The sequence below is a fragment of the Lissotriton vulgaris genome, chromosome 11 (genome assembly GCF_964263255.1).
Source record: "Lissotriton vulgaris chromosome 11, aLisVul1.2, whole genome shotgun sequence".
NCBI lineage: Eukaryota > Metazoa > Chordata > Amphibia > Caudata > Salamandridae > Lissotriton > Lissotriton vulgaris.
This window is the reverse complement of record NC_141699.1, coordinates 118,977,529-119,002,976: the sequence shown is the minus strand read 5'-3', so window position 1 is coordinate 119,002,976 and position 25,448 is coordinate 118,977,529. Positions and strand designations below refer to the sequence as shown.

Here is a 25,448-nt window from a genome sequence, read left to right as displayed (position 1 = left end):
AATTATTGCCACTTTAGCGGTAAAAAGTCCCGCTAAAGCGGTGATAATGCCCTTGATAATATGCCCCTAAATTCATTCTGAATTTGACTTTAAGTGTTATCCAGTTTGACTAGGTTCACTGATCTGATGGGCACCACTGTTTATTCATTTTACCAACAATTCCCTGGATAAACCCCAAATTGATGAGTTAACATGCTTTCTAAATACATTATATGTCCCATACGTTCACCAAAGCAACAAACAACTGCAGTTAAACGATACAAACCAAAACTCATTGGGGCATTTTTTACAGCAGAATGGAGAAGCATGGCATTAAGAAAACATTGCTAACGCCACGCTTCTCCATTCTGAAAATGCAGAAATGTGCCGTATTCACAAGAATGTGGTGCACCCCTGTGTTTCCCCTAGTGCGGGCACTGAGTTCAGCTGCCTAGCACCAACACAGGTGCCCTTGTACCATAGTGCAAGGGTGTCTGCGTTGGAGGGGAAGATTATTAATGTGCAGTAAGGTGCTATAAAATGTCAATAATAATGCAATATTGTTCATTACAGTTGTGAGAGGTACAACAAGCCCGTCTCCATCCCACAGTCCGAACCTTTCCTCATGTTGTTAGTACTTGAGGCCATACCCCATGAAACAAAAACATCTGGCTATGGCCTATTGACAAGTGCTTCAAGTGCTCTCTTTTTTTCTCTTGTGTGTAATTTCTACTGGTACTGGTCTTCATTCAAAGTTCCTTAGGCTTTCATCAGCCTCGGCCACTGTCTTTGGTCAGATTCCTTATTAAGCAGCTTTGAGCCTCAATGAATATCTCATGTGCTCTCCATCATCTACAAAAATAAATATTACCTATCTTCATCCTTGGCCAACCCATGTCATGCTCAGACAATATCATGTCCAGCCCATGGACCACTGCCCCCACTCCCCCATCACCTTCACTTGACTGTACCTCGTCACCCCCGGCTTGTGCATGGGCACCACTATCGAGTACACGTATACATGCAATACTCACCATGAGTGCACTGCACGTGCGCCTGTGAATAAGAGCTTTTGGGTTATTTTCTTCCCTGGTTGCCCATAGAGTATCCAGTAGAGACAGAGCAACGAAACAATGACATTGATGGAAAGTTGTGAAACATATTTATTGGATGTGAAAACAACCAGATACATTAAATAAAGGATCTCCAATAGTGCGCTACTGCATGGACATGCCATGAGCAGACATAGACAAAACACACTTTTTCAAGTTACAAGCCGAAGAGCATAAACACAGCTCTACTTGCTGGATAAATCATGGAACCATTCTGAAATCTGGAGCTCCCATTCCTTAAACATGTCCTAGATCTTAAGGCATAGGACAGGGGGCATTTTCTCAGGCAGGCCCTGCTCCTCGATAGTCATTACTTGCAGTATTTCTTTACATCCACGTTCTTGTACTCAGGGTTGTACTTAGAATTGGAAAAGCAGATGGCGGCAACTCGGTCGCACTCGCAGATAAAGGCCTCACACGGGTTGTTTTTACCTGGATAAAGAAGAGAAAAATATGGATATGAGAATGGGGGAAAAAACAGCAGAATAGGAGGCATCAGTGAGGAATTAAGGGGCATATTACCAACAAGTAGCGATATTTATCGCTAAATAGGCTTAGTGACGATTTTTTTATCGCTGCCTATCGCTGGATATGTTAGCGGAGAAAACATGCTATTAGCAACGTTTTTCTCCATTGTTCTAAAATAGCCAGCGATAGTGGCGAAATGCGTGAAAATTGCTGAGAATACAGCGATATTCGCGCAGTAGCGACGAAATGCTCTTAGCCATGTTATCCTCCTCCCGTTGGATAACCTGGCTAAGAACTGGTCTGGGCAGGTGTTAGTATTTGGAGATATTCGCGCTTAGCGCGAATATTTCCAACGCTACGCCTGCCTTGCTAATAGGCGATAGCGACTTTAGTGACTGCTTTCAGTTGCTCATTGGTTGGGTACGCCCACTTTGCATGTCATTAGCGATAAACATCGCTGACATGCAAAGCAGGCCCCAAACCGCTCGCTATCGCCTAAAAGCTGTCGCTAACATAAGTTAGCGACAGCTTGCTAATAGGGAGATAGAATTATCGCTGCTAAATTGACAATAATTGCCTATCGCCCCCCTTGGTAATATGCCCCTGAGATCCTAGTTGGTAGGTGTCTGGCTCTGTCCCAGCCCTGCTAGCTTTTCCGAGTCTCTGTGGGCTTGGCCGGATGGTGCATGCCTGGGTAGTGCTCTCTTCTGGCTCTCAAGACCTTGGCCTGGAGAGTACAGAACAATCTTCGTGGCTGCTACTTAGCCTTGGAAGCTGCTGTCACATGACTGCCTTCAGAGAGTGCAGAACTTTGCTAAAGGGTTGCACCTTGGAGCAAGAATCATGTGTTCTTACTTGCAAGAGTATAGGGCCTAACCACAAGTCTGCCATGCACGGGAGGGTTGTGTTAAATCTAACTTACTTAGCTCACTTTTGCTGGGTAGAGCTAAGTACCTGGTCAACAGGCTTGCTCTGTTCTCCGTCCTTGCTTCCTATTTAGTACATGTGAATTTCCTCTTTCCCCTTAATTTTTTTGAGGATCTCAAACAGGAACAACAAATATTTAAACTTCACCCCTGATTATGAGTGCAATATTATTATACTTTGTATCTTACTACACCGCAGGCTTTGGAATTTATTTGAATTTTGGTTGTCCCTATCCCAAAAAATCATCATGTTGTCAGGGCATTTGTTCCCCCCAAGTGTATTTTGACAAGTTTGAGCTACCTATATGGACCTGGGGAAATTGTGGAGTGTGTATTGTACTGCATCGGGTAATTACTGAAGATGGTCAACTCTGGATATTGATCATTCTGATCCCTGCACAACTCCTGCTTGCGCAGGGATCAGAATTCTCCAGGGCATCTGTAATGAGCCTGTTACCGTTTCTCTTCTTAGTTACAAGTTTATTATAGTTTGGGTCTCTTTCCTAGGTTATGTAGCGGTAATTACTTCAAGACTGGACTACTGCAACAGCCTGTATGCAGGGTCAAACAAATCGGCCCTGCACAGACTTCAGATGGTCCAGCATGTGGGCGCGAGACTGGTACTTAGATGGCCTAGAAAGTCCTCGGCCTCTGCCGCATTGGATGCCCTTCACTGGCTCCCTATCCACAAACGCATTTTGTTTAAGATCCTAACTATTACCTGTAGGGCCTTTCACATGCAGGGCCCGATGTACCTCCGGAAAAGCTTTGCATGATACCACCTTTCTCGAAATCTCAGGTCTGCTACTGCCAACCTGCTTATTGTCCCTAAATTTAGACTTTCAACGAAGGGAGGTAAATCCCTTGCAGTGATTGGCGCAAGGGCATGGAATAAACTACCTTACCAGCTACGTGAGATCACATCCGAACAAGGGTTCAGGAAATCCCTAAAGACCTGGGTATATAGTCTGTCGGATTCAGCATGCAAATTATTGATGTGAATTTTCTTTCTCTGGAGACAGTATAGCTGGGGACATCCTCATCAGCTTAGTTGAGTCATAGCGCCAAGATGCTCCTTGGAGTGATAGTGCGCTATACAAATCCTGTATCATATCACATCATATCATATCATTTTGCGGGCAGCTTGTTATTCTCTGACACTGATCAAAGTACCTTGAAGCTGATTTTGTGGCATGCTGGTGTGATGTGACTCTCACAACTGCCCATCCTACTGCAGAAAGTAGAGAGTCAAGAGAGAGATCAGGAAAAACCCTACAACTGGTAGTGAAGGGGTGAATGACTGCGTAAACGAACTAAACCAGGAATAGGGTGGTAAACAGAGCCCGTGGTACATACTGCTGCAGGTGATGCTGGTCCCAGAGCATGAATAGGTGTAATTCTCAATGTAGGGTTTGTCGAAGATGCCCTTACAGCTGGGATGCACCATTGAATAGTCGTAGCAGGCATCATGGACTTCACAACACCTGTAAGAGAAGGAAAGACATTCTCACTCATGATAAAATAGTTGGGTGAAGCTTAACCACACCCATTGTACTGACCTGTACTGAGCTTTCATATCAATAACTGATTCAAATACCAAATGAGAGAGTCTACTCTGTCAATACAGACTGCTTCCTATAAAGAAGTGAACAAGGAGGGAGAGAGCTGCATCTTTATTAGATGGACAAAGCTACAACTGTCTGCATTCCAGGTTGGCTTGGATTGTATTTTACCACGTCAGATCTGTAGTACTGTGCCTAGAGTGGTAATATGCTTTTGTCATCTTTCAGCTCTGTGCTGTGCTTAAAGACTTTGCTGTAAAAATGCCAAAAGGCTTTGTCACTACCAGGGCTCCCCACTTCCATTTTTGTATAATTTATATATATCCTGTGGATGGCTTGGCACTGTTGGTGGGTGTGCAGGTGAGTAGTGCAGCTATCTGTTCTGAATTCCAAAACCAAACTGTACTGTTGCTGAAGTTAAATAATAATTGACCCACACTCAGTGATGCTTTAAAGTGGTTTAGTTGTGTGAGTTCACACAGTGATTTAAAGCCAGAAGAAAAAAAACAGAGAAGACAATCCAATCCAGGTTAAAAAAAACTGCAAACTCTAAAAGCAGAGAGGAAATATTACAAATAAAGAATAAAGAGGAGGATACAAACAAAATAAGAATGATAACAAAGGTCTCTCTAGGATCTGCACTAATCAAAACGCATAATGCATAAACATTGCTTATGAACACAACCATTGCGGAAAAGCTGGAAATTGCCCAACAATTACATATAGAAGGGTGAAGAGGTCAAGGGACACATTGACACATGGCCACTTCAACAATGACCTGCCATTAACCAATGCACAATGGCTTTTGGAGCTGTACTATATGTAACGCTTGTTAAATAGGCTTTAGCAAAAAGGAATTTGTAACTGGAACAGGGCAGGAGTACACAATAATGCATCATAGTACATGCAAGAGCAAGTATGTAGTCTATGTAATTGTGTGCCCATGCAAACTACAATAAATAGGAAGCACAACCTGCGAACTGAAAAAGAAAGTCTTCAAACATATTCGAGAAGTAACAAATAATGATACGAGTTACATAACAGCAAAGCAAATTGAAACATATTGGACAGTAATTAGAATGACCTTGAATACTATGCAATCGACAATGTGCCAAAATCAGAGAAAGGTGGTGACAGAGAAAGAATATTGTGTCAACTAGAATCTAAACACATAATCTCACTCCAAAGCGTGACCCCCAAAGGATTAAATCAAGATGAAGAGTTACATGTACCTATGTAAGCTGGTGAATTATAGGCACAACAATCAACTAGAAGTACCAGCACCACAATCAAATATCGTGCACTCTATGGAGCAAACACTAGCTTAAAAGCCATAAGTGACACCAATCAATTAGTATGAGCATCGCCAAAATCAAAGTTCACACACGCTGAGGAGCAAAAACTCGTTTAAAAGTCATGAGTGAGGATCTAACAAGCCACAAAGGAGAAAACACGACAAGTAGTAGCACATGAGATAGTATATATTTTTTTGAGCAACTTGCAACATGAAGGTATTAGGAGCCCCACAATCAAAGATTGCACATGTTGAATCAGCCACTTCTTCAAGTTTAGCAAAGATCCCTGATAGTATATGGAACATCAGAGCACTTACATATGACTACCAGTCAAAAGGATCAGGAGAGTATACCTCCAGGCAGATGGTGAAACGTGTCAACATTTTTTCAATAGGGACCAAGTCATTTGATGTACATGATGCAACGTGCATGACCCTCGAAAGATATCTTTCGAGCGTCATGCACACCGCGTACTTTCCGGCTCGGTGTCCGGAATGGGAGTTCACTGGCATGCTGGTTTTGACCAGGCGGTAATAACGGGAAGGTGATCCTTTCGCTTGGGATTTTGAATGCCAGCAGTGTACGCATTTTGTACTACTCAACTTTAAATCAATCCATAATTTTTCCTCTCACGAAAGGCACTATCCGATCGGAACTGGAATTTCCACTGGAATGGTGCTCGGACTCGGTGAAGTACTTGGGGGTGTACATCCACATTGATACAGACCAAATTATCCGGCGCAACTATAGTGTGGCAATTTCTAAACCTGAGACGCATATAGACCATTGGCTGAAGCTTCCCCTCTCCATGGTGGGGCGAGTAACACTCATTAAAAAGATAGTTCTCCCGAAGTTCTTGTATTTAATTCATAACACCCCGATACCACTTACCAATACATTTTTTAGCACCCTTCGTACCCAGTTGATTCGGTTGGTCCGGGGCAACAAGACGCCCAGGGTGCGGTGGCAGGTCTGACACTCCCATATGCCAGGGGAAGGTATGGCATGCCGGATTTGCAATTATATTATCTGTCAGCGCAGTGCAGCTTTGCACAAACATGGTATCACCCAGACGCCAGGATCAGTTTCCTGAGGCCAGAATCGGATTTTGTCCTACCGGACACACTGGCGGAAGTTCTGCCCATTGGCATTCCGCGTGATCCTGGGGACATTCAACCGGTCTCCACAACCAGCTGGGCCTGGGCTAAGCTGAGCCGTATTACAAATACCCGGAAGGTTTACTTGTGTGATCTACTACTCCCTAACGCCAAATGGCTGCCCATCACAGGCAAAATTTGGTCCAGATAACCTGCACAAAATTCAAAATGGGTGCCTTTTTCCCTGCTGGTCATATATTTGACCTAGATGACGCGTCCTCTTTCCCGGACGCGACTTTCATGGACAAGTTTGTTGTGGCTGGACTTCGATCGGCGCTTCGGCCCAGTTCCCAGATTACCCGTTGGAGCCTCCATCATTCTCTCCACTTACAATGGTGATAGGTAGTAGTGGGGGGGTCCATTTGATATCACAACTCTACAGAGCATGTGGTGATTTAATCACATTGAATGATTGCAGGGTGCGCAGCGCTTAGGAAACATATCTGGGCGACTCCATATTCGACGAACAATTGGAAGCTTGCTGCACAATGACAAAAAAAGTGTCCCTAAATAGCAGGCACAAGTTCATCCACTTCAAGTTTCTGCACAGAATATACATCACTCCAGCTAAAGCACACAAGATAAACCCCAATAGATCTCATCACTGCCAGCGATGCCATGCACCTCAGGTTGACTTTGCCCATTTAGCCTGGAGAAGCCCACGCATACACACTTTCTGGGTGGATTTTCACTATACATTGAGCAAGATCATACAGATACAGATGAACCCCCTGCCCGAGATAGCAATCCTGGGCTACGTTGTCCAACTCCCCCTTAAAGTTCGTCGATTTGCAGCCACCGCTCTGCTATAGGCCAAAAGGGAGGTGGCGATACACTGGGGCGGTAGGAAAGTTCCTACGAAACAGGGCTGGATCCAAAGTTTAGCCTCCTGCTCTCTGAGAAGTAATCAATATGCCGACACAATCCATCCCACTTCCAGACCTAGAGACATCTGGGGCCCCTTTAAGGCCTTCCTTACAGCACAACAACAGGAACCACCCCACACAACAGGAGCAGGGTATTGTCCCAACTGGACTGGGCTAAATTGACACTAACGCAATATTACTGATTCAATTGTATGGCGCACCCACCGCCTATGGTTTTGGTCCATCTCTGTTTTGAGAAAAGACAGTTGGGTGGAGGGGACGGATGTTTTTTATGGGTGAGAAAAGTGTGTTATTGCTCGAATCGGGCCTCCTCTACAGTATTGTATGTATGTTACTTCGTAATTTGCATTACCTGCTGTGCAACAACGTTGACTGATATCGAAATACCACATGACTGTAACCGAGCTGTCTATTATTTGGGTTAAGTGCATTGTTTTTTCTTACACTAATAAATAATCGTAAATCATACGTTCTTGTATAGCGCCTTTCACCGTAAGGTCTCAAGGCGCTTGCTTTGGGAACCCGTCCTGGCCTTTCCCTGCGAGATTACCCCTACTGGGCATCCCCAAGGTGAAGACCAAGCATCCCATCGCGGTGGGGCCGTAGTGGAGATTAAGCAAGCTATTGCCCAGAGTTACAGAGTGTGAACCCATGATTCAAGTAGGCACTGAGGCGAGAATTATCGAGTCCGTGGACATTTTGAGCTCAAGGCCCTGCCGCGTCGGGGGTTGAACCCTGGTCCCAGGTCTGACCTCTGCATCAGGGACTGCCTCCTCTAACCCGTGAGCCACACTTCTCCACTACACTAAAATGCTAAATAAAGGTTTTTTTTTTTAAAACAACGATATTCCAAATTTTAAACTAATTGAGCCAATAATATTATAGGATAGACATTAAGTGCCACTGATAGTCTGACATTGATATTAAGGATCCACACATCAAGGAAACATTCATCCTGAGCCACAAGACCAGGTTTTCCTTGGTCTTAATTCTGGTGCTGCATCCTATTTAAGCCTCCCTTGTAAATAGGAGGCAGCGTCACAATCAATGGGTGTTGCGGTGGAACACTCACAGCAACACCTTTTTCCCTGCCCTTTCACGGTAAGCATAGCGTGAAAGGGGGCCTTATTTACAAGGCAGCTTTAAGCCATGTGAAGTGGCTTAACGCGAAGCCGTATCGCCACAGGAATGTCCTAAAAAGTGACATTGCCATGGCGAAAGGGGCTTTTACTGTACACCATGGGCCTCATTTATGAGGGTGTGCGCCACTTTTACGCCGCCGGTGCGTCACTTTTTGTGACGCACCAGTGGCGTAAAAAATGTGCCTTGTTGTGCCATATTTACATAGTGACGCATCTAGGTAGATGCGTCACTTTGTAAACCCCTGCGCCACATTATACCTGCGGCAGGTGTAATGTATGCAAGGGGGGGGGAATTGACGCAAGGAAGGGTCGTAGAAGTGACGCAGTGAAATTTATGAGATTTCACTGCGTCACTTTTAGGACGCTGTTGCGTCAAAATCTTGCACCTGCCTCACAGCAGGCGTAAGACTGACGCAGGCCCTTTCACATGGGGCTTGTCACATGTGAAAGGACGCATTGCTGGAGTTGCGTCACTTTTGTGACACACCCCAGCAATGCATCACTTTTGCACTTACAGATACGTGAGAAATACTGACGTCTCTGTAACTCCTTGCGACATGATGCATCGGTATGTAACACTTACAACGCAACTTTTACGTCGTAATGCTGTTACAACGCAGCTATTACAACGCAGGATCCATTACATCGGATGCCATTACAACGCATGGCATTACATAGCAGATGGTATTACAACGCATACCATTACATCGTAAGTATTGGTAAGTATATCATTTTTTTTATTTTATTTAATATTATATAATTGATTTAATTATTATTAATTATAAATAAAAATATTTATTTATGTTTTTAAATATTATAAATTAAATATATTTATTTAAGAAATGTTTTAAATAAGTATGAGTATAAGGTTTTAGGGCAGGGTTTGGGTTTTGGGGTACAGGGGTGTTTTTAGGTTTTAGGGTAGGGTTTGGGTTTTGGGGTACAGGGGTGTTTTTAGGTTTTAGGGCAGGGTTTGGGTTTTGGGGTACAGGGGTGTTTTTAGGTTTTAGGGCAGGGTTTGGGTTTTGGGGTACAGGGGTGTTTTTAGGTTTTAGGGTAGGGTTTGGGTTTTGGGGTACAGGGGTGTTTTTAGGTTTTAGGGCAGGGTTTGGGTTTTGGGGTACAGGGGTGTTTTTAGGTTTTAGGGCAGGGTTTGGGGTTTGGGGTACAGGGGTGTTTTTAGGTTTTAGGGCAGGGTTTGGGTTTTGGGGTACAGGGGTGTTTTTAGGTTTTAGGGCAGGGTTTGGGTTTTGGGGTACAGGGGTGTTTTTAGGTTTTAGGGCAGGGTTTGGGTTTTGGGGTACAGGGGTGTTTTTAGGTTTTAGGGCAGGGTTTGGGTTTTGGGGTACAGGGGTGTTTTTAGGTTTTAGGGCAGGGTTTGGGTTTTGGGGTACAGGGGTCTTTTTAGGTTTTAGGGCAGGGTTTGGGTTTTGGGGTACAGGGGTATTGTAGGGTTCAGGGGTAGGTTTGTGTTTTGGGATAATTAAATTATATTTACAATTTTAAAATTAATTAAAATATATTTAATAAATTAAATTAATTTTATTACATTAATTACATTTTTTAATTAAATTAATTAAATTAAATTAATTATTTCAATTAATTTAATTTCAATTTTAAAAATATGTACATTAAATTAATTTCATTATTTTAATTAAATTAAATTATTTCCTTTTTTTATTAAAATTACATTTATTAAATAGATATTATTTTATTAAAATAAATTAATGGCTATTTTAAAATGTATTTTAATTAAATTAATTAAATTAAATTAATTAAATTAACTGAATAACATTTTTAAAAAAAAGGTATACTTACCTATACTTACGATGTAATGCCATGCGTTGTAATAGCATCTGCTATGTAATGCCATGCGTTGTAATGGCATCCGATGTAATGGATCCTGCGTTGTAAAAATTCCGTTGTAACGGAATGCGATGTAAAAATCCGCGTTGTACTGACACCAATCCGATGCATCATACATTAAATATGACGCATCAGGAATGTCGCAAGGAGTGCGCACTGAGAAGTGACACATCGCTGCTTTCACGCAGCGATGCGTCATTTCTCATAAATGAGGCCCCATAGTTTTAAGCTACTACTTGCAAGTTTTCTGTTAGTCAATGGCAAATATTTTTCTACTGACATCTAGGTGAGTGGATCCGGTGCGAGGTTTCCATGGTGCTGAGCCTTACAGTGAATCTGTTAGCAAATAGAAACAATTTCAAGGTCTTAAAGCTAGCACAGTCCAATTTATGCTTAAACTAGGAGCATGAGATCTAACAATTACCTTAGAGCCTTAAGGTAGACAGACCAAATTCTTTAGGAAACTACATTGAAGGCAACTTTGTTTTACTGCATTATTGACTTGGGGAATGGCAGATAACGATGCTCCACAAAAAATACATAACAGACCCATATCCCAGTCGGTTAAGGGATATTGATAAAAATGCAATCATTATCAAACATTTGCAGCCCATGTGATATTTTATTAAAAAACAGATATTGACATACAAATGCAAGCCATGTGATACTGACAAACCGGGCCAAGTATTATCAGACAAATGCAGTCCAGGTGATATTAAAAAAGACAGATATTGATAGACAAATACTGACCAGATAATATTGTCAAAGGGAAGCAAGCATTTCCAAATATAAGCATTGAGACAGTGACGTAGCTCGTTTGCCACGTGCCTTACTACAAGCAAAGTAACGTGGCCCCCTCATTAGGTAACTCCAGTAAACGCTCTACTAGGGTGACATATCACTCTGACAGCTAAACCTGACACTCCTCAACCTCCTTTGGCATAGCTCGCATCTGCCATTTCAGAACTCACTACCATTCTTATACACACTATTATATTTCCAATCCCTGCACTGCATTTCAGCAAGTCAAAGCCATAACCCTTAAAAGCATTACAGAAGTCATAAGGTTTGGCCCTTGTAATGTGCATGTACACAAAACTATAATATGCAGGGACCCCACACTTACACTGCTACCCTCATATTGGCACACCCCTCACGCTGCACTCATACAGGCACATGCCTCAATCTGCACTCACACAGACACAACTTTCAACTTGCCTTACTCTGCACTCATAAATGACAATGTCAACCCTGCATTCACACAGGTAAATCTCTCACAATGCACTCACAAAACATGGTAGCCATCCTGCACTCACACAAGCACTCACACACAGGTACACCAGTCACTAGGCAGGAGCAGAGTTGGGGCAGGTGGTGGCATAGAAGGCACATGTTGAGTATCTGGTGCTCTAGTGCAATTCAAATATGTTGAGATGAGCTACACTGAAACTTGGATGTCCACTGAGGTTATGTAATCCCCTACTCCCCCCCCTCCCCCCCCCCCCCCCCCCAGTCACACTTGGGTCAGTACTGCTTGCTTTGTGAGTCTGATCGTTGTGGACTTTTGTGGGGAAGAGTCTTAGCATCAAATAAAGTTTCACTTCTCTTCTGAAAAACAAGTTGGTGATTTTCTCTGTAATACAAGCATATGAAGAAAGAATGGGAAGAAAGAAATAAAAAGAAGGAAAGAGAAATATGCCAACTACATGTGAAGGACATGAGCCTAAAAATAGATAAAATAATCAAGCTTCACTCTCGACTGCCATCTTGGAACAATACAAAATGATGGAGCATGCACCATACTGTTTCCAAAATGGTGGCGTGGTTTTGAAGCTTGCAGCAGAGATGCCTGGTGCTCTGCATAAGAAAGCTGTGGTAAAGTAGCAATGGCAGTAGAGCTGCTGGTACCCTCCTTACTCAAGTCTAGTCTGCTAGTCTGCATCTGCAGGTGAGCTGCTGGGGAGGGGGGTGACTTAAATAAAGTAAATCCTGAGGTTGGACTCCTCTGCATGGAGAGTAACTCAGAGTAAGCAGGCAAAATACTGTTACTCGGACTACCTGACATCCTAAAGACCAACATCTGTCTACTAGGCAGAGCCAAACATTGGCAACAAAGGCAATGGCTGAAGAGGGCGGATCCACTGCCCAATTGTGCTGTTCTGAAGGGCTGAACCAATATGTGAATGACACCCTGTTTGATGAACAACTGTAGTAGGTTAATCTAAAGCCCATTTTCCCTGAGCAAGACTATGTATTATGTTTGAGACAATATGAGGTGGGAGAGACAGCTAAAAGTGCCTTTTGGCCGGACCTAAACCCCACAGGAATTGATGGAGTGCAGCGGGTCCTTGGCACACACACACTTAACCTCTTGGGTGCCCATGACTAGCTGAGCTCGTCATGCACCACAGTGGCGCTGTGCTGATGACGAGCTGAGCTCATTATGACTGTTACGGAAAGCCCACGCGGGGATAATTCCCCCACTGTGCTGGGCGTTCCATTGGAACGTGGGTGGTCATGGCGAGCTCAGCTCGTCATCAGCACAGCGCCACCTTGATGCATGACGAGCCGAGAACGTCATGAGCACCGTGGCACCGCGCACGGCCACCCTCCCCCCGCACCGCGGGGAAATTAGCCCCGCGGCGATGGGGTTAAGACATACAGCACAGGTCAAGAACATCACAATCTTTCCTGAAACACTAGGAGCAAGCTATGTACTGCAGGGCCAGGGGAAGTCTCCTTCAAAGACATGGTACAGGTGTGGTACTGCATTACCAGCCAGTGACATGGAACAAGTGTGGTACTGCAGTGCCAGCCAGTACAAGCTTCCCACAAATATATGCAACAAGAATGTTATTGCAGGGTCAGTCTGTGCAAGCTTCCTTCAAAGACATGCAACAAATGTGGCACTAAAAGGCCAGTTCAATCTTCCTTCGGACATGGAACAAGTGTGGTACTGTAGGGCTAGTGCAAGCTTGCTTCAGAGACATGGAACAACTGTGGTACTACAGGGCTAGCCAGTGCAAGCTTCCCTCAACAAAATGGAAGATGTGTGGTCCTGCTGGGTCATTGCAAGATTCCGTCAAAGACATGAAACAAGTGTGGCACTCGGTAGAACTGCTTTAAGCCTCCCTTAGATACAACAAATAGGCAGCATTTCAGATTTGGTGCAAGTGTAAGGAACACCACTGGGGTGTATAGGTGCAAGCTTGAGTCACACGCATAGCAAGATGTTCACATTCAAAACAGGCACAGCAGCGTGCAGGACAGCACCCTTCCCTCACACCCATAGAATATATATCGATCTGGACAGAAACAATGCAAGCTTCCCTCACACGCGCAGAACATGGACAGCATCTGTAGTGGCAGTCCAAGCCTGTGTATAAGCAAACACACAATAGGCAGCATTTGACATCAGTGCAAGTTCTCCCCACACACTGCACAGATACAAGATGGTCAGCAGCAGTGCAAGCTAAGATATTGGTAAACAAGGAGAGAGTGAGGATAGTGTAGGGGTACGTCCCTATCCCCAAGATAAGTAATAGTAATAGACAAACAACATGGACAAACCCACTGCAAGAGGACTGCTCACTTGTATATTAGTGCCAGAAAACCCTTTGGTTTGTTAGAAGACCCCTCACCCACCAACCTAGTTGGTGGCATGCTTCATCATTGGGGTCCCAACTGGGTAGCCGAAAGCCACCTGGTTGTGCTGCGACGCCTGATTACAGTGAAGCTGGTGTTGTGTGGTGTGTGAAGGAAGTGGTGAGGGTTGAAATTATCTCTGGGGATCCTTACTAATTATACTTTATTCTTAGCAGGCCAGGATTTTTTCTCCACAGTTGCCCGCTCATCCTATTTTAACCTTATCCTGGGCTGCTAAGAATAAAGTTTAATTAGTAAGGATCCCCAGAGATAATTAGCTCTTAGAGCCAAGACAGACCCTTGGCTCGGCTCTCCCTGGTAATTTGTTGGCTTGTGCACCTCTACTACGGTATACTGCATATAACACTTACTTGAGTTCTTCATCGCTCAGAATGTCACTCTGAGGAGCAAAACCTTGTTTCTTGAGGTTCTGGACAATTTCCACAGGTCACAGAGGGACAACTATTAAGGAAGAATTGTGCATTTGCAACCACAGAAAGTTGTTCTAAAGTTACCTGAGCATATTTTGTAGCTTGAAATTAAACAAACAACACTCAAATAGTTCATTTTCCAAGTTCCAGCCCTCTATCCTAAGTAAATCTATGTTCTTTAATGAACCTCCTTCATCTGCCCTCCACCCATCAGGCTGAACATAGTGACTGTCTTGTCTTCAGAATTCATGCAGCAGCATGGGCATACCATCTTCTTTAATCTCTGCTGGCAGCCAGGGCTGAATTTCTCACTCTGCATTTACAAGAAAGTGCACTGCTTGACCATTCAGTGCATGCACAAAGAGGCCTTCGCAGTGCCCCTGTAGGTGCTTCAGTGGATTCTGCTGCTCAAAGCATGGCTTCTTTTGCTGAGGGATTCGGATGGAGCTAACAGCAAGTTCCCGGTGCTATAAAAGCTCATGTGTCCCTAGTAGGCAGTGGTACTGGAATACATTTCAGACTGATGGTGCTACCCAGGGGCAGTAGCTCCAATTGTGCTCGGGGGCCACGCCCCTCCGAAATTCCTAAACTTTTACCTAAAAAAATATTAAACAGATAAATGTATTTAGGGATATGATCGTATCTCAAAACAATTGATGTATTGAAGTCTGAGATGCCTGTCCCAGGTTTGTCCTCAGTGATGGTAAGTGTTATAATGCTAATCTTATGTCATGTATATTGTCCTGAGAGCCCTGATTATGCTAATTTCCCCCACTGTGACACCCCAGGCCCTGGCTACGGTCGCTGGCCCCTTAAGAAGTTGAGCTTCAATATTTGTTCCACCACAAAATTGATCCAAAAAATGAGCAGGGTTGTTCTTTCCTTGCAAAGTTGTTCCAAATATCTGAGACAAGTGCAATGGGAGAAATATGTGCTTTCAGTAGACAGTTATCTGCTGTATGACAGTAAACCTGACCCTATCTTCATGCCCTTAGCATTACTGCCAAAAACATGGATTGATTTACAAACAATGGGTCAGATTTACTAAAGTGTCACGCAACGCAGCAAAGCAGCCAAAGATGTTGCACTGCGTTGCTTGGCAGGGAGAGAGCAGAAGAGCACCATAACTACAGAGATATGGCACTCTTCTCCCCTCTCCCTGGTCCAAAATCCTGCTGCCAAGCGCCACACACTCACCTGTGCACCATAATGCAAACGGGTGTGCATGAGTATAGCACCGTGTTTTATAACTGGAAGAGTTCCCTTCCAGTACAAAATACTATGGCCCCGATTCACAGAATGAACTTAAGACTCAATCCTAAACTTACTAATATTTTGGTATTCACAGAATGCACTTACTACTTTTGGCATTCTTGTGTTAACATGAATTTTGTCTTAAGTCTGTCTTAAGTTTGTCTTAAGTTTGTCTTAAGACAAACTTAAGACAAAATCCTAACTTCTGTGAATACCAAAAGTAGTAAGTTTAGGATTGAGTCTTAAATTCATTCTGTGAATAGGGCCAAATGCCTAGACCACTTTTAAAACATGTCCTACCATGTATGTGTACTGTACAGTGCAGCACACATGCATAGTCAGAAAAGATAGGAGACATTGAAATATTTCTCCTTTTAACACATACTTTCAAATGGTGTTCCACAAAACCCTGTCTACTATTGTTAGTAAATTGGCTTTTGCATCAAAAAGCATGAGGGGTTGCATTGGAACGTTCATGTAACACCCATGTAATGCCACCTTGATGCTAGGTAACACAAGGCAGTGCTTCTTGCTACTTTGCATTACTTTTAGGCTTCATTCCAGCGCAAAACAAGCAAAAAATAGAAAGTAAATAACAAAAAATAACAACAACAAAAATTGTACTGGTTTGCGTTACCCAGAGCAAATGTTTGCAAATCTAGCCCAATGAATGCTAAAAACATTAAGGTAATGCATGTCAGCGATTTAGTTGCTCTTTCATTTCATGCGGTTTACCTAATCTTACATTTCCCAAGAGTGTTGGCTATTTCATCATGTTGTGTTTCTGTATTTTGTGTGCATCTTATTACTCTTGCGTACTGCATACTTTGAGTCATCACAGGTGATTATGAAGGGCTTTGATTAAGATCTCTGATGCTGAGGCTGAAGGCAAAGTGAACTTCCTGTCAGTGGGTTAGTCTCTCTGCAGAGTACACAGAACAATGGTCATGCATTCCAGTTGCAATTGAAATTCTGTGTAAATATGTGTGAAAGGAGTACACAGATGTCAAAATATTTCCAAGGCAAAAGTAAAAGAAAATAGGGAGCATATTTATAAGGGATATTGCCACCAGAACTTCAATTTTAGTGATGTTCTGCTGGCGATATCACCTTCTCCTTATTTACAAAGTGGCGTCCAGCCACTTAACGTGGATTGATGCCCTTTTGTAACTAAGACCCCTTTTCGCGCTTCACGTAGCGTGAAAGGGGCGTGCAATGCGTTTGCAGTGGGCATTCTGCCGCAACAGCCATTGCTTTTTGAAGCTGTCCCAGATTTATAACAATTGGGAAGCGCCAAAAACTAAGGCCCGATAAAACCTGGTCTTAGGATGGTGATATGAAGATAAATTATTAATTTCTCCTCATATTTTGCTCTTTCTAGGTGTGCTGCATTCTGCAGCACACATAGAAACAGCAAATCACCTTCAAAGGTTGTTTATGTGCAGGAAGGGGTCCCTTCCTGCACATAAACAATCACCCTAGCAGCGCAGGCACCCTTCCAATATGGCGGCAGGGTGCCTGCGCTGGCGCTAGGCAGCTTTTTTAGCACAAGCGCTAGGGATATGCAGGGGTATGCTGTATTTTTGTAAGTACAGTGCATCGCTGCATTTTAAAACTGTCGGAGCATGGCGTTACCAATTTTGGAGTAACACAGCGCTCAGCAAGTTTATTGTAAATATGTCCCAAAATTTGAAGTAATCTTCAATGCTCTTTCACGTTCAGAACACAGTTATTTTGGGGGTGCTGCAGCACCCCCACACATCTACTTCAGGCACCTAGGGCCTCTGGGCCCGAGGGCCTGCACCGACTGCACCACTGGTAGCTGAACCCCTGCATTGAGACACTGTCAAGTGTAAATACATATTGCTAGGCACAGAAAGCATAGAAATGTAATCAGAAATTATCCTGCTGAATGTTTTGAGCTTTCTGATTTGGTTTCTGGTGTAGTAGAATACTAGAATGTGTATATTTGTGGTGAGCAAGTCCCAGCTTATCAACACGTTCATGCAACTCATAAAGCAAAGTTCTGGTCTGTGAATGTGGTGTGGAGAGATTACAAGAAGGACTGGTAGTTAAACTGCGCCACGGACAAGACATTAGTGGGGTTTCCAATGGATTACACACTTTGATCAAGTGTGAAAGCCACATTTAGAGGGATGTGGTGTTGGGGCCTTTTTATCATCATATCAGGAAGCTCAGCAGGCCACCTTGCTGCGCTGCGTGATAGGGAAAGGGTCAGAATGTGCCATTCTTCACATTGTACAGTGAATTTTTGTTTTTTCCCTGCGTTGGCGCACAAAGTGCTCCCTAGCGCCAACGCAGGTACTCTTGCACTATGGTGCAATGGTGCCTTCGCTGTTAGCAATTTTTTTCTTTTGTTCAGGAAGGGACACCTTCTTCCACAAAAACAATCCTGAGAGGCATTTTCCTCTTTCTATGTGTGCGGCAGAATGCAGCAAACATAGAAAGAGGAAAAAACAAGGAGAAACGCAATGCAGCACAAATCAGTGTTTTGCAATACTTCGCCCACTGGATTCAAGCAAGCCGGGCTGAAGACGGCTGGAGTGCCAGAAACCGGTCCTAGGAAGCCTGTTTCCGGTCCAGGGAAGGCATGGCTTGGCGGTTCGGGCTGGCCTGTTCCCATGAGGCACAGGGTCAGACTGATTTGCATATGGCCATGTCTGAACTGGGGTGGCAGAGTGGGCTAAAGAACAGTGATGGATTAAACTCAGATCTCTTTACTGGGTGTGAGTGTTTGATTGGTTCAGATGCTCCGTCCATCACCACCCCCTTTTGTACCACGTGGCTGGTGGAGGCAGGCCTCCACCGCTGGATGGGTTGCTGCATGGATGGTGGAGGCGGACCTCCACCATTGGATGGGTTGCTGTGCGGCTGGTGGAGGTGAGGCCTCGACCATTGGATGGGTTGCTGCACTACTAGTAAACCCAGAACCTCCACTCTTTGATGGGTTGCAGCCCAACTGGTGGAGGTGGGGTGTACAGTGCCACAGCAGATCTGCAACCCACCAGCCGGGGACTAATGAGTCCCTAACAACCCATGGGGTATATGAACAAGAACTGCAGCTAACTTGCATTAGCTAGCAGCAGTTTTCTTAACATGGTCTAGCATCAAAACCTATTGCCCTGTTAGCGATGCATTAACAATACATCGCTACATGGCGATAGTAACAGCTATCCGCGGTGAAAACTTCTGCTAACACTTGCGTCAAGGCGATAAAAATGTTGACCTTAGCGAGAATACAGTGACTAAAGGCTCATTAGCGGCAAAAAAACTGTATTCCAGACGTGTCTGTCTTTGAGACATGGAGAGCTGTACATTGAATATGGCGCATCCATGGTGCCGCAAGGAGGGCGCAGTGAAAAGTGTTGCAATGCTGTTTTGTCGCAGCGATGCAACACGTTATATAAATGTGCCCTATCTTTTGTTGCAACATTCCTTGCAGCGCTGTCCAGCACCAAAACCTCTGAAATGAGGCCCAAAGTGTTTACACCAATTTTAAGACCAGCTTTTTTCTGTTCTTAACCCCTTCCAGGCTCATGACGAGCTGGGCTCGTCATGCAGTAGCCTCCTCGCACACTGATGACGAGCCCAGCTCGTCATGTAGAATGGGAATAACGATTTCTCAGCACAGCAGGGGAATATGCTGAGCAGCCATGGGGTTAAAAACTTCGTCTAACTGGACTTAGCAGCAGTTTTGGGGCGTTATCGCCATATGGGAATTTCATTGTAAATATCACGAAGTGGGGTTAGCGGCAGTTTTTTCACGGGAACGTCCATCTTGCATTTCGTTTTCGTTAAGTCTCGCTTACAAAAGTGGTGATATTAAAATTTCGTGTTTACACAAGAAAAGTACAGCTAACTGCAGTGAGCGACAACTTGTACATATATGATTACAAAAAAGACGCCGTAGTGTCAAAAAATTGATGCTATGGCGGCGTTAAGTTCTTGTACGTATGCCCCCATCTGTCTTAGTTGACAAACGTGCTACAGGACAACATGACAATAAATCAGAGAGAACAAAAGTGAGAAAAGAGGAGGCAACCCGGTGTGGGGGCAGAAGTAGAGCAAGAAAGAAGAGGAAGGAAAGAAGCGAGGAGGTCAGATAGTGAGGGAAAGGTGGATCAGGAGACATCTATGGTAAGAGAAAACTGGAAAAAAGGTAACTCTCTTGGAAGATAGAAGATGCTCTTCCTCACCTGTCTAGGTCGTCGAGTGGAGTCCCGCTGCCTCCGTAGCCGCAGTAACAGCCGTAGTTGTTGTAGTCCAGGAGAGGGTTGCTGGAGGGGATGGCGCACTTGATCATGCCCCTGAAATTGAATAATGAATTCATGTCCGGGGCCCCATGTTCAGCAGCGACCACTGCAGAGGAAGAAGAGGAGCCATGTCAAGCGTCATGCTGACGTCACCAGTATGAAGAAATGAAACATGTGGACCTCAGAGTGCAGCACGAGGAAAGGGAAGATGGTGGCCTTCGAGTGCAGCACAAGCGATGGAAAATGGAAGCCTGTCTAGAAGTGCAGCAAGATGAAAGAGAAGAAGTGGGCTTTGAAGTGCAGCACAAGGAAAGGGTGGATGGAGGTCTCAGAGTGCAGCATGGAAAATGGAGGCTGATGGTTCAGAGTGCAGAAAGTCCCATATATGAGCCTATGAGCAAATCGAGAAATTGCTGCATGGGCCAGAGGCACTTACGATCTGGTATGTCTGGGGACAACTGAGCATGGCCAACCGTACCCAAACCCCTGTTTATCTTCCGGAGGCACTGAGCTCTTAGGAAATACTCTGGGGCATATTATCAAGGGGGTTTATCTCCGCTTTATTGACTTTAAAAGCCAAGAAAGCGGAGATAAAATTATCGCCCTATTACCTAGCGTCGCTAACACCAGTTAGCGACAGCTAGTAGGAGATAGCGACCATCTTGGGCCCCGCTTTGCATGTCAGTGATATTTATCGCTAATGACATGCAAAGTGGGCGTGCCAAGATGTTAGCGACTGGAAACAGTCGCTAACATCGCTATCTCCTATTACCAACTTTTGGAGATATTTGCGCTAAGCTCGAATATTTCCAAAAGCTAACACCTGCCCTGAGCAGTTCTTAGCCATGTTATCCAATGGGAGGTGGATAACATGGCTAAGAGCATTAGCTCACTAATGCATGAATATCGCGGACTTTTCAGCGATATTCATGCTTTGCGGCGATTTTTATCGCATTTGCAAGGTTTATCTGCGATAAAAATCGCCGCAGGTCGGCGATAAATTTTTGTCTCTAACCAAGCAATAGCGATAATTATCGCTATTGCTTGGTAATATGCCCCTCTATTTTTTATTCTTTAGTTTGCTTCCAGTTGTGAGAAGCATCTCTACAATAAAGTGTTCAATGGATGGGACATCAGAGGACCCCTCAGTACCAAAAACCTGCAGGGTTGGTGAGTGTCATTCAGTCTACACTCAGGGGCACACGCTTCATCAGCCCATGATTGAAGGCCTCATTGCACTCAGTTATGGTGATCTGGTGGGAGCCAGCATTGGGGTCTGGTAGCCCTCCACTTGAAGGCCTCTGGGGTTCCATAAGCACTGCCTGCCACTGATTCACCTACACATCCCTGAGGTTTCATGCATGGGCGGCCACTGCTTGATTGCAAGATCTCTGTCCATTGGCTATTGAGAGGGCTGCACTGTACCAACACTGGCATTACAGGGGCTGCCACAAGCAGGTCAATAATCGGAGACAGGGCAGTGAGCAGCTTAGAGCGCAATGAACTACAAGCCCCCATTTATGGGACAGTGACTGTGAGGTGCAAGAGCTCCTCACAGATGGGACAGTACGGGGATTCAAAAGCACCTCGCTGATGGGACAGTGCAGGGATTCAAGAGCACCTCGCTGATGGGACAGTGCAGGGATTCAAGAGCACCTCGCTGATGGGACAGTGCAGGGATTCAAGAGCACCTCGCTGATGGGACAGTGGAGGGATTCAAGAGCACCACGCTGATGGGACAGTGCGGGGATTCAAGAGCACCTCGCTGATGGGACAGTGCAGGGATTCAAGAGCACCTCGCTGATGGGACAGTGCAGGGATTCGAGAGCACCTCGCTGATGGGACAGTGCAGGGATTCAAGAGCACCTCGCTGATGGGACAGTGGAGGGATTCAAGAGCACCACGCTGATGGGACAGTGCAGGGATTCGAGAGCACCTCACTGATGGGACAGTGCAGGGATTCGAGAGCACCGCGCTGATGGGACAGTGCAGGGATTCAAGAGCACCTCGCTGATGGGACAGTGCAGGGATTCAAGTGCACCTCGCTGATGGGACAGTGCAGGGATTCAAGAGCACCACGCTGATGGGACAGTGCAGGGATTCAAGAGCACCTCGCTGATGGGACAGTGCAGGGATTCAAGAGCACCACGCTGATGGGACAGTGCAGGGATTCAAGAGCACCTCGCTGATGGGACAGTGCAGGGATTCAAGAGCACCTCGCTGATGGGACAGTGCAGGGATTCAAGAGCACCTCGCTGATGGGACAGTGCAGGGATTCAAGAGCACCTCGCTGATGGGACAGTGGAGGGATTCAAGAGCACCTCGCTGATGGGACAGTGCAGGGATTCAAGAGCACCTCGCTGATGGGACAGTGCAGGGATTCAAGAGCACCTCGCTGATGGGACAGTGCAGGGATTCAAGAGCACCTCGCTGATGGGACAGTGGAGGGATTCAAGAGCACCTCGCTGATGGGACAGTGCAGGGATTCAAGAGCACCACGCTGATGGGACAGTGCAGGGATTCAAGAGCACCTCACAGATGGGACAGTACGGGGATTCAAAAGCACCTCGCTGATGGGACAGTGCGGGGATTCAAGAGCACCTCGCTGATGGGACAGTGCAGGGATTCAAGAGCACCTCGCTGATGGGACAGTGCAGGGATTCAAGAGCACCACGCTGATGGGACAGTGCAGGGATTCAAGAGCACCTCGCTGATGGGACAGTGCAGGGATTCAAGAGCACCTCGCTGATGGGACAGTGCAGGGATTCAAGAGCACCTCGCTGATGGGACAGTGCAGGGATTCAAGAGCACCTCGCTGATGGGACAGTGGAGGGATTCAAGAGCACCTCGCTGATGGGACAGTGCAGGGATTCGAGAGCACCTCGCTGATGGGACAGTGCAGGGATTCGAGAGCACCTCGCTGATGGGACAGTGCAGGGATTCAAGAACCCCTCGCTGATGGAACAGTGCGGGTATTCAAGAGCACCTCGCTGATCGGACAGTGCAGGGATTCGTAGCACCTCGCTGATGGGACAGTACTCTGAATTATATGTGCACCTCTTCCATAGGACAGTACATTTGACTCTAGGGTCACCTGATTGTTGGGACAGTGCAGTGTCCAAAGTTGGCGTCACTGGCGAGAGAGTGCAACAAACTAAAAGCTTCTCCCAGAAGGGGCAGTTCATCTACTTTATAAGAGCATCTCCCCGGTGTCATGTGCTCACAGCGCCTTCTTCTTGAGACTGTACCATGACCTAAGAACACATCCCCTGTGAGACCACCCCATGAACGAAGGGTACCTCCCAGGAGAAACAGCACCTAATAGAAAATGATGGTCTGAGGAACCTCGTCAGAGGCTGGGGCAGCCTCCGCCTGTAGGACCATAGGAGGTGGACTGCGTCAGCTCTAGTGTCTGCAGGGTCATTCATATGGGAACCAGGACATCCCTACACCCATCCACCCATCCATCCATCCATCCATCCACCCATCCACTGACTGCGGCTGTCCCCGGGGCTTTTACAGCCTGACGTGTAGTTCTGCTCTCAGACCTGGAGGCTTCCTGGAATGAGAAAGGAGTGAATGACCAAGAAAGGCAGAGCAGAGATGCCCCCGGTAGAGATAGAGGGGCAGATCTACAAGAAAGTGTCATAGCCCGGCACTACAAGCCCTTTGGCTGCGCCACGCAGCGGCACTTTCAGAGCACAGGAATGCGACATATCTACAATGATATGTCTCCATCCTGTGCTCTCCTCTCTGCTAGCGCAGAAACAGCTGCCATGCGCCGGTGCAGGAACCCTTGCACCATGGTGCAAGGATGCCTGCGCCATGGGGAGATTGCTTTTGTGAAGGAAGGGGCCCCTTCCTGCACAAAAGCAATCACTGCAGGCATTTGACTCTTTTAATGCGTGCTGTAGAATGCAGCACGCATTAAAAGAGGAAAAAAGGAGGAGAAATTAAAACATTTCTCCTCGTTGCGCTTGGCTATGCCAACCCTGTGGTGGCGCAGCAAACCGAAAATTTTCCAGGTTTACGATTTCTCATAAATCTTGAAATGCCTCAGTGGACATGGGTGTTGCGTGGGAACACCCACAGCAACACCCATGCCCCGCCCCTAACACGCAAGGTGTTGCGTGAACAGTGGCGATATTTACAAGCACAGGTTAAGCCACGCAGGGTGACTTTACCTGTACTTGTAAATATCCTTTAGCAGTCTGCACCACCAGTGCGTCACGCAACGTGATGCACCGGCGGCGCATGGGGCTTGTAAATCTGCCCCAGAGTTTCCAGCCGGGGAGGACTGTGTCAGAAGGAGAGCCGGGGAGGTGGGGTCGATGTTACCTGCCACAAGAAGAAAGGCTAAGAGTGTCCTCATTGTGGTCCTGTGCACTTCCAGCAGGGAGGTTTGTGGAGGGGTTGTCCACACCAGCCTATTTATTCCAAAGCACCGACCTTCACTCCAGCACCAGATAACGGTGTCGTTTTTAGCTTTTTTCCACCCCTCACCTGACCTGCCAATCTTCCTGGGTTGTAGACAGGCACAAGGGCCTGCCCTTCAGCACATGGGAAAATATCCGCCTTGGGGGAGGGTCTGACACCTGCAGTATTTCCAGGAATAGAAATGCGTTACAGGAGGCGGGCTGCAGCTTAAACCACACATTGCCCCTGCCATGCTGCCAAAGAAAGTACCAACACAACCACTACCCATAGAAGAGTGATAACTCAGACTATTCCAGGCCCCTCAAGCCATAAGAATTGCTTGGGAGGCAGTTAATAGTAATTTTTAATGTATATTGAATTAATAATTGACTGTTGTTGTGGTCATCTGAGACAGCGCCACTTTGTGGCAGACTGTCACAAGCGCCAGTGTTGACAGTGCTGTTGCCTAGCACTGGAATCCACCGGATCAAATTAAGCACTGGTAACAGCAAAGCATTAAAAGAAGCAAATAAACAAGCTGAATACTAACCAGCACTTTGTAAGGGCAAGATATTACCAGAGTTGCCAGGCTACTGTCATTCGAAGCCTACACTCATATGCCCTGAAAACAGAATTAGGGGCTACACTCCATTTTAAACAAGCATTGGCAAACCCAATAGGTCCTGGTTTACTGTGCTAAAGGTATACCCACACTTAATCGAGGGTTGTACTTCCGAAGGCACTATATCAAGAGTCACACATTTTTTTTTAACAATTACAACAGGAGTTTTGGTAGGCAATGCACGCAAAAAAGAAATGGGAAAACGTATTGTTCTTCTCTTCCTCCTCATGCATGTATATATATATATCGGAGCTGCGATGTAATTCTCTGCCAGAACCGTCGTTGAAGGACTATCCGCCGACCAAGGTCGTGGGTTACGGTTAAGCAGTAATCAGACCGCTACCAGCTGATTTAATCTGGTTTACCAACCAGCGGCAGGGCGAGGGGTGGACAGCGTGGGATAACATTGTTA

The 25,448-nt window shown here is 45.6% G+C and overlaps 1 protein-coding gene across 1 annotated transcript; it reads right to left on the bottom strand.

Annotated features, from left to right (window-relative positions):
* Positions 1–1,124: 1,124 nt before the first annotated feature.
* On the bottom strand, positions 1,125–24,465 carry LOC147679102 (phospholipase A2, minor isoenzyme-like). The gene is made up of 4 exons (XM_086944714.1): positions 24,337–24,465; positions 19,942–20,104; positions 3,842–3,969; positions 1,125–1,523 (listed from the first exon to the last, which is right to left on the bottom strand). The coding sequence occupies exons 1-4, from the start codon at positions 24,368–24,370 to the stop codon at positions 1,402–1,404; spliced, it is 447 nt and encodes a 148-aa protein (XP_086800840.1). The 5' UTR covers positions 24,371–24,465; the 3' UTR covers positions 1,125–1,401.
* Positions 24,466–25,448: the final 983 nt, after the last annotated feature.

Excerpts from the sequence above, each read along its gene's own strand:
- LOC147679102 (XM_086944714.1), bottom strand. The coding sequence starts at position 24,370 with ATGAGGACACTCTTAGCCTTTCTTCTTGTGGCAG. Across the intron at positions 20,105-24,336 it reads AGCCTTTCTTCTTGTGGCAG|TGGTCGCTGCTGAACATGGG; the intron begins GTAACATCGACC and ends CTTCCTCTGCAG. Across the intron at positions 1,524-3,841 it reads GACCAGCATCACCTGCAGCA|GTAAAAACAACCCGTGTGAG; the intron begins GTATGTACCACG and ends TTCTTTATCCAG.